Consider the following 10194-nt stretch of genomic DNA (forward strand, 5'->3'; position numbering starts at 1 on the left):
AAATCCTCCTCCTCTGCTTCAAGTGCAGCCTTTTCACTTAACCCCATAATCTCTGGCTCATATTGGAGCTCTCTCCTCGGAGCTGTTAGCTCCTAACCAGTCTGTTGGGACTCTTCGCTGTTCCACTCAGCAGAGAACCATTGCCTTAGCCCTGGGTCCCTCCTTACTGGCCACCTCCTCTATTAACTAAGTCGTCCAGCAAGCAGCCCAAGTTAACCAGCAGGTTACTCTTAACCCTTCAGCTTCTAAGCATCCTAAGAGTGCACAGCTTGTGTACAAGACTATGCCAAGAACATATGTGGGGCATTCGTCAGAGGAGGGCAATGCTCCATTACCAGATCCATTTGTAGTTTCCAGGGGACTTATGTCTACTATTCCTGTCAAGGATCCTCTTGATCCTGTTATACAATCCTTTCATGGAACCTGAGTGTGATGAAGGAGAGTGGAGTGAGGGCTCAGACAGAAGAGGCTTCTTCTCATGGTTTGTTTCACACTGAACATTTTTTGCCTCTCCTTTGTAAGTTGCTGGAGGCACTAGACTTGAATGCTCTTCCATCAGAACCTCCTCCTGCCCCATCCAAGGGGGCATCTATTTTGAAGGCATCCAAGTCTTCAATTAGTTCAGTTCCTATTTCTCCACCCTTCAAGAAAGTCGGCCAAGGTGAATAGGATGCTCCTCTTCAGTGTAGACAGGTGCCTGTTTTTACCAATCAGTTCTATTCTTTAGAACCCGCATTCATGGACATATTCAAGGTTCTTGGTGTAGATGGCCCTACTCTTTGGTGCCTAAAGAGGGGGATTCCCAATTTAAAGGTGCCTTGGAATCACTCCTAGACTATGCTCTTTGCAAATCCCATGAGGCCACTGCCTTGTCTGTCAGGTCTGCCTGTAGAGCATCCCTTTTTCCTGGGTTATAGTTTGGTTGAATGATTTGTTAGACTCCCCTCCCAGGATCCTGATAGGGTCCTGAAGACACTGCTGAAGCTTCATAGGGTGGTGGCTTTTGCTGCAGATGCAAATTTGTATGTGGTTCAGTTCTCTGCACAATCTCACGTTGCTGAAATTGTCACCAGACAAGCATTGTGGCTTCATCACTGGGATGCTGACACCAGGCCACATGTCAGCTTGTCTACTGCTCCATATGTGGGCCTGAAGCTTTTCGGTGATCAGGCCCTCATTGATCCAAAAGAGAAGTGGAAACTGGCTTTGGCAACCCTTCTATGTAATGAAAGAAGACCCTTTCACTGATACGCACCCTACCATTCTTCCTTTCAGTCCTTTTGTCCCAATCATCATCCAGGAAGAGTGCGAGATTACTGGTCAAATAAACAATTCTGAGCCCCAAATAGATTTTCAGGCCAATGTAATAACAAATCCATAGGTAAGCACTCTTCTGCCACCTCAGGATCTAAGGGTGGTAGAGCACAACAGCAATCTCACAAGTACTGATGCCAATGTCCTTTCTGTAGGGGGTCATCTTCTGCAGTTCTCCCAGAATTGTCATATCACTGCAGACCAGTGGGTGCTGGAAGTGATTCAAGAAGGTTATGCGATGCAATCATTTCCCCTCAACCATTTTCCCCTTTCTCCTGTATCTTCTTGTTCACAGAAGTGTCAGATGATGGCAGAAGTGATACAGCTTCTACTTACTCATCCAGGCCATCATAGAGGTGTACTCATCCAGGCCATCATAGAGGTGAAGCCCAAAGAATGGTTCTTAGTGGTCTACTCCATCTTCTTCTTGGTGCCCAAATGTGATGTCTTCATAGGCCATCTTAGATCTGAAATTTCTAAACCAGTATGTGTATTATTGAATATTCAGGATGGAGTCTCCCATCAATCAGGAATGCTCTACAGCAGCCTTGTCCAACCTTTGGGCCACAGATGTTGCTGGACTGCAACTCCCATCAGCCCCAGCCAGCATGGCCAATGGTCAGGAATTATGGGAACTGTAGTCCAGCAACATCTGTGGCCCAAAGGTTGGACAAGGCTGCTCTACAGGGTCAGGATGTCACATTGATAGACCTGAAAGAGGCCTACTGCACATTCCAATCCATTCACTGCACAGGAAATACCTATGCTTTGCATATGGGCCTCATAATTATCAATATTGGGCAATGCCATTTGGACTCCTATCCACTCCCTGATTTTTCACAGAAGTGATGGTCACCCTGGTAGCTTATCTTCACCTTCAGGATGGCCATCTCTGTCTCTACCTTGATAACCTTTTGATTCACTTGGACAGTCCCCAACAAGCGGAGCAGGATGTTTTTCTCATCTTTCAGGTTCTGACTTCCCATGGGTTCCTGGTCAATGAGACCAAGAGTCATTTAGTGTCTACTCAATGGCTTCAGCACCTTGGGATGATCCTGGATACACAAGTGGCCCTGGTCCTCCTGTCACTAGAACATATAGGGACTCTCAAGGAGGTTGCTGGAGTTTTGCTTACCTCAGTTTCGGTGGATTTGATGTTTCTGGCAAGAGCCTTGGGTCTGTTCATATCAACAATCCAGATTATCCCATTGATTCATAATCATACTTGGATGTTACAGTGGTTCCTGCTTCTGTACCAGTAAGACATCATTTGTTCTCAACGTTATCCTGCATCTGCCTGCAGCTCTCCAGGACTCCTTCTGGTAGTGGATGTCCATGGCCAATTTGTACCAGGGCCTATCCTTCAAGGATCCCAGCCAAATGGTGATTAGCATGGATGCCAGTCTCGCAGGATGGAGGGCCCATTGCTGTTCTGAGTTCATTTGAGGCCAGTGGTTATCGGCAGAAATGCATCATAGCTCAGGGTGGCCAGACTAGCCATCCAGCACTTCATCCAGATGTTCAACATGTGTCATGTCCTCCTCTGAAATACAACCATGAAAGCCCACTTAGCTGTTTTCATAGGAGAAGTATATGGACTTGAATCTGTGTGAGCAATGAGGGCCTGGATCCCACAGAAGACTGGCTAAGTCATCAGCAAGTTCAGGCCAAGGATTGGGTGCATTGTCCCAGGATGTTCACTCAGATCCAGATTTGGTTTGCCAGCGTTCTCTTAGACTACAAGAGGGGAGAGTGCTGTTTGCTTGTAGGTTTCCCCTGAGCAACTGGTTAACCACTGTGAGAACAGGATGCTGGACTAGTTGGGCCATTGGCCTGATCCAGAAGGCTACTCTTATGTTCTTCTCTGTTTGCCTCCCCACCATTGGTAGGTTCCTTAGTTCTTCGCTTGTTACCCATCAGCACAGGCAGAGGTGGTGGATGCTCTGTCAGTTGCTTAGCCTCCGGATCACCTTTATGACCTTCCTCCAATGCCCTTGATAGCTTGCACTCTGAGAAAACTGCAGGAGGAAAGGGCAGAACTTGCCTAGTAGCCCTGTACTGGCTGCATCAACCTCGGTTCTCAGAACTGCTCTGGCTATCAACGGTGGCTCCTTGGACTATTCTACCTCATTCAGATCTTCTGACCCAGTCCACCATCCAGATCTGGTCTGGCTGAGGATATCTTGGCAACTGAGCAGTGTTATCTGAAGAAGGTTGGTTTCTCACGAAATGTGATTGGTACCATCTTGGTGTCTCGCTGTCCTTAGAATCATAGAATAGTAGAGTTGGAAGGGGCCTATAAGGCCATCGAGTCCAACCCCCTGCTCAATGCAGGAATCCAAATCAAAGCATTCCCGACAGATGGCTGTCCAGCTGCCTCCTGAATGCCTCCAGTGTCAGAGAGCCCACTACCTCTCTAGGTAATTGGTTCCATTGTCATATGGCTCTAACAGTTAGGAAGTTTTTCCTGATGTCCAGTCAAAATCGGGCTTCCTGCAACTTGAGCCCATTATTCCATGTCCTGCACTCTGGGATGATCGAGAAGAGATCCCGGCCCTCCTCTATGTGACAATCTTTTATGTACTTGAAGAGTGCCAGCATATCTCCCCTCAGTCTTCTCTTCTCCAGGCTAAACATGCCCAGTTCTTTCAGTCTCTCCTCATAGGGCTTGGTTTCCAGTCCCCTGATCATCTTTGTTGCCCTCCTCTGAACCCGTTCCAGTTTGTCTGCATCCTTCTTGAAGTGCGGAGACCAGAACTGGACGTAGTATTCAAGATGAGGCCTAACCAGTGCTGAATAGAGGGGAACTAGTACACGCGATTTGGAAATTACACTTCGGTTAATGCAGCCTAATATAGCATTTGCCCTTTTTGCAGCCACATCACACTGTTGGCTCATATTCAGCTGGTGATCAACGACAATTCCAAGATCCTTCTCACATGTACTGCTGAGCCAAGTATCCCCCATCTTATAACTGTCATTTGGTTTATTTTTCCTAAGTGTAGAACTTTGCATTTATCCCTGTTGAATTTCATTCTGTTGTTTTCAGCCCAATGCTCCAGTCTATCAAGGTCCCTTTGAATTTTGTTTCTGTCTTCCACGGTATTAGCTATGCCCCCCAACTTTGTATCATCTGCAAATTTGATAAGCATGCTTTGTACCTCCTCATCCAAGTCTTTAATAAAAATGTTGAAGAGCACTGGGCCCAGGACCAAGCTCTGTGGTACCCCACTTGTTACTTCTGCCCAGTTTGAGAAGGAACCATTGATCAGCATTCTTTGAGTACAATTCTGTAGCCAACTGTGGATCCATCTGATAGTTGTTCCATCCAGCCCACATTTAGCTAGCTTGCTTGCTAATCAGAAGATGGATTTACAAGATGGATTTACAGTTGTACTTGTCAGAATTCCATAGCATGGTGTTCCAGGAGGAAGGTTCACCTAACCAAGGCCAGTATTCCTCATATTCTTGGTTTTCTTCAGAAAGGATTCTGTATGGTGTAGAGGCTAAAACCTTGTGACAAGTGTCTGCTCTCTCGCTGGCACTGTTGCTACATTCATCAGAGACGGTTTGTTCTCATCCTTTGATTTAAGTGTTTCCTGAAGGGTGGTGTGGCATCCTATCCTCCAGTGGTTTGCAGGTAGCCTTGGGATCTTCACAAAGTTTTGTCCATGCCTCACTGTCTTCCTTTTGAGCTGCTCCATACTGTTCCTTTTCAGATCCTGTCTTTCAAAGTGCTCTTCTTGGTGGTAGTTACATCTGCCAGGGACATTTCGGAGTTGAATGCAATATCTTTGGCAAAGCATCCTTGTATTTTTCATACAGTCATCTTATGCCCCTCTGTAGTAATGGCTGGAACTGCTTGGGTACATCTCACTTGATGAACTATCATTTAGGGAGAAGGGGGCTTTGGTCTTTACCTGAAATAATTTTCTTCTGGATGATAGCCCATCAAGGCTCATCCTTAATCTTTTTGGGAGTGGCTCAGCTGGTTTGGTTCTGTTTTGCCTAACTTGTTTGTGGCAATGTACTCTTCCATTTCTTATCTTATAATATGATGGTTGTTATAACATGTTACTGCTTCTTGATTGTTATTTTTACATGTTTCAATACACTGTTATTTGTTCATTCTACTTTGTGGTTTCCTTTGTTGGAGGGAGCAGATCTGTGTTTTCTATTTTTCCTTGCTTTTTCTGTGAGATCTACATGGTTCCAGGTACATCTTTCTTTATCTCATCATGAAATGGACTTTGGAGGGCACATGACCAAAGCAGAGTACTCCCCCCCCCAAGAATTTAGCTGCAATCCAGTGTACAAGACCCTCTTGATTAGGACCGGCACCAGGCATGACTGGGCCCTTGGGCACCAACTTCCACCAGGCCCATGGCACCATAGCTCAACACCACCCCCCAAAACAGGCAGCATGTGGCTAATGAGCCTGCCTACATGTCCCACCTTCTTTTCATGTCATGTGAATGACTTGTGCACATAACATCAACCAAGATGGCAGCAGGGGTGTCAGCCCTTTAGGGAAGCCCCCACTGCTATCATGGGTGATGGCAGGCACGCTCGCAAAATGCACACAGCATTCACACTGATGGGAGAGGTAAGTGGAGCGTGCGTGTGGGTTTATTGAAGCCCACGCTGTCTGTAGTGAGGGGGTGCCTGGGAGCTCCTTCTCTGTGATCCATGGCAGATCAGGTTGCAGAACCCGACACTGCCACGGATCATGGAACGGAAGCACTACCTTCCCATCCTAAGGAGGGACCCCTCTGGGCCACAAGGGCCCTTGGCCAGGGCCTAACCTGGCTCCCCTCTGGCGCCAGCCCTGCCCTTGGTGGACTATCATCCAGGAGAAAATTATTTCAGTTAAGGACTAAAGTTTCCATCGCACATTGTAGAACTCATATTCCATATTAACTCATGAACCTCCTTCATCATTTCTAATAATGGCATCACTTGTTCATTTAGAACACTTCAGAATATAACTTCAGGTTAAGCTTGCCCAGATGCCCAGCTTGAGTTTCCCTCTAGACAGAGCACTAATCTGCCAGTCCTAGCTTTCTTGGCACTATGACAAAACCTCTCAATAATAGCCTGCCAGTGCTTTAACTACTCAGTCTGCAAATTGACTGGTAGAATTTTGGAATAAGTATAATAGCTTTAGTAGGAATGCCATCTTTATTGGTGAGATATTTCCCAGCCATAAGAGGCTAAGGGATCTCCAGGAGAAAATGTCCCCTTTCAGGCAAGCTGTAAGAGTTTCATTTATGCTTTTTGAGTTGATGTAGATCCTTTGTGACTATTACTCCCAGATATTTTAAACTGGCCCCCTATAATGCCAAATCAGACAGCCTCTGCAGAACTAGCTGTTATTCCCACAGATTATTAAAACATTCTAATTAGAATTTAGTATAATTTATCTCCAGGCCTGCCACATAACTGAAGTCTGCCAACTTCTGTTTAAGTTTGGGATTCCCTCCCATAAGTGAGACAGGTTATAAAAAGGTCATGCGCAAATAAATAAATTACATGCATTTGGATTCCAATTTTCACCCCTTGTTTTAGAATTCTGCCTGACATTGTCAGCCAGTATAACTGCCAAAAATCCACAGAAACATTCTCCTCCAATATGATGCTGCGCACTTTCATTTGCATTCCCATTTGTTGAAAACCCGAGAATAGCTTCCACAGTCACTTCGGGCTAGATCTAGAAAGAGTACATGGCATGGAGCTACAACTTAATGACCTAGTGTATATTTTCTTCATTGGTGAAATAAATGAGTTGTTCCATATGAGCTTCGCTCTTGACATAAATAGTACATCTGACCTGTGTCTAATGTGAAGTTCATGTGGAACAATTTGTTATAGGGGCCCTTCATATAATAGAAGCCTTCCTGTTGCTAGTGGGAAGAAGGGCAGGATATAAATCTAATAAATAAAATGAATAAGTTCCTGCTCTGTATGAGCTAAAACAGGTTGTCCCATTGTCGTGCAGAAGCCATTATTTGTAAGCTGTCATTGGCTCAACTGCAGCAGCAAATGACTAAAAGAAGAACCATCTTGTTCAGAGATAGACATTAGGAAAACAACAGAGCAGGACATAGCACTGTATATCCCTGGTGTGTACATCCCATGCTTAGCCTAAAACAGAGATAAGTAAAGGTCAAGACCCAGCTTTTGTGTGGTTTTTTTGTTTTTAAAACCAATGAAAAATTAGGAATATTATGTAGTTCTATTTTCTAGCAGAAGCATTTAGTAACAACAGTGGATTTTGAGAATAAATCAGCCCACTTTTCCCTCAGACCTACTAGTTAGTCAAATAACTCACAGAGTCTTCTTAGGTAAAAAGAGATAAAGAATGTTTACTCACGACCTTCATATGTTTAGAAAAACACAGGCTCTATCTTAGACAGAAATAATCTGTAGTCTCAGTCTATTTTGGGGTGATTATGCTCATGGAAAAGCATCTGGCATGCAGCCTGTGCTAAAGGATAATGGAGAATATGCAGGAATCTACAATATCCTCAGACAAAGGAGGAGGAAGCCAGGTAACCCCACCCTTTAGGAAGCTACATCACTGTAAACAGGTACATAGAGATATTCCCCAAATATTAGTTAGAAGGAACATCTCCCTTTTTACAGGGGGGAGATGCAAGTTTGCTTATTCCAACAGTTTTGACTGAAGTAGATTGGCAATGTGCCGCTAAGTGCAATTGCTGCAGACAGTTAATCCCATTTAACTCAACTAGATGTTGATAATAACATTGTCCTATGCATCAATTTAAATCTAAGAAAGAAAAACCCAACTTAGCTAAATTATATGTGTCTTTTGGAGACATTGCAAAAACTAATGTTTGAAATATGTTCTTTGCATTTATTTTTCATAAAATAAGATCTATCTCTCCATGCATAGCAAGTCATTTGCTTAAGATCTGCCCTATAGATCTTCACTTTCCCAGATAATGCAACAAAAAGCACAGTAAAGTATTTCTGAGAATACTAATCTCTTTTTTTTAGGTGCCTGACTACTACAAAATAATTAAGAAGCCAATGGACTTGTCAACTATCAAGAATAGATTGCAAGTGCATCACCCATTATACATTAAACCAGAAGATGTTGTAGCTGATTTCAGGCTGATCTTTCAAAACTGTGCTGAATTTAATGAGGTTAGAAAAAACTGTCGTGTATCCATGTGTGTGTGTGTATCTAATAAAGCTTCATTGTTGCTAGGATATCTAACTGGATACCATTTTAGTTTGCAGAGTCATGCAGCCAGTAATACACAGAATATAATTAAAGGTCCCCTTCTTTCATAATGTGTGGCCAGCACTGGAGTTGACATGATATAAAATGACAGCTGAATAAACTTCCTTAAAGCTAACATATTTAGTAGTAGGGGATATTTGCAAGGAGGAGAGAAATGACACCTGCCCAGCATGAACAGAAATGATCTGGGATACTGTGGGTTGGGTATGTCTTCTGCTGCCATAAGCTGCTACGTGTGAACAAGGTCTCTCTTAGCCGAAAAGTGATAGGGTAACTAAGGTGCTAACATAATCATGCTCACATAATTCTACTGTCAAATGTACAACAGTCACAAGATAATTTGATTTGTTAACCCAGATGTTGATTGTCCTTGTATTTTATTTTGAACAAGATGAGTTTTATTCAACTAAAACTAGTTGAATCTAGCCACATTTGGGGTATCTTTTCATGTTCATTTATATGCGGCTTTTAACTGTTACATTTTTCCCAAATTGTTTTAATATGGCACTGCAAATATAAAGCCTATAATGTGTACTGAATTTCCCCAACAGCCTGATTCAGAAGTGGCTGATGCTGGCATGAAACTGGAAGCCTACTTTGAAGAACTTCTGAAGAACCTTTTTCCAGACAAAAAATTCCCTGCCCAGCCTTACTGCCGTGCTGATAGAGATAATCCAGACTCAACAGATGACTCTGATGATGACTTTGTACAGCCCCGAAAAAAGCGCCTGAAATGGGAAGAACGTCAGTTTTTTAAATGAACCAGCTGTAGGAACTCCTAAGGTGTTTTTTTTAATTAAATATTTATCAACATTCATTTTCTGGAGGACATTTTATGAGCACGTTGACTTCTACAGAAATGGGCATTCACTGGGAGTCCTACCTTTCCTCTTGGTACAAATCTGTCAAAAAATGAGGCTTGTAAGAGGTTTTAGAAAATTTCTATAAATTTTATTCTTGTTTTTGAAAATTCATTATGCCACCACTCTAAAGTGACAGCTGTTCAAATCTTTTATTTAGAAAAGATTTGTTAAAAACAAAAGTTGGAAATGAATTTAATGTGTAGATTTTGCCATTTCAAGAAAATGTGATTTTTGCCAGATACTAATTTATCCAAGGCAAGTGCCTGGCCATAATTTCAGTTCTTTGTACTGTACATAACCATTAGCCATTGGGGAGAGAAAAGCACATGCTTTGATATTGCGTAGGATACTAACTGGTACAATAGAATTGTAGTTGCCCCCACAGAGAGCTACTTGTGCCCTAAAATGTAAGGAATGGGGAGATGAATTAAAGTACTTTGAAAATGGACATTTGAGTCTTATTGTGGGCATATAGAGATACATTTTATACCATGAGGGATTGTCATTTCCTGCTGGCTAGCATTGCAAGCATTTAGAAAATCTTAGTCCATCTATGGAAATATTAGGGTTGAATTTGATCATTACAGTCTCCTATATTACACCTACTCAGAGAGTTGCTTTTTTGTTGCTTCTCTTAGAATGTGTAAACTGCTAGCATAAATTGGCTTGGAATTTTTCATTAGAAACATACTGATTTGCGCAGTAAAATATACTATGTGATGCTTTTCGTAGTGATTGCAAAGATGA

At 42.9% G+C, this 10194-nt stretch overlaps 1 protein-coding gene across 2 annotated transcripts in view; it reads left to right on the forward strand.

Annotated features, from left to right (window-relative positions):
• The window catches only part of TRIM24 (tripartite motif containing 24), a 116910-nt gene extending 107015 nt beyond the window's left edge, over positions 1 to 9895 (forward strand). For both annotated transcript variants that reach the window (XM_061638819.1, XM_061638820.1), the window contains exons 18-19: positions 8335 to 8484; positions 9136 to 9895. In XM_061638819.1, coding sequence (XP_061494803.1) covers positions 8335 to 8484; positions 9136 to 9345 — 360 coding nt within the window. In that variant the 3' untranslated portion in view covers positions 9346 to 9895. The remainder of the gene's footprint in view (positions 1 to 8334; positions 8485 to 9135) is intronic.
• Positions 9896 to 10194: the final 299 nt, after the last annotated feature.

The sequence above is a fragment of the Rhineura floridana genome, chromosome 8 (assembly GCF_030035675.1).
Source record: "Rhineura floridana isolate rRhiFlo1 chromosome 8, rRhiFlo1.hap2, whole genome shotgun sequence".
NCBI classification, from domain to species: Eukaryota; Metazoa; Chordata; class Lepidosauria; order Squamata; family Rhineuridae; genus Rhineura; species Rhineura floridana.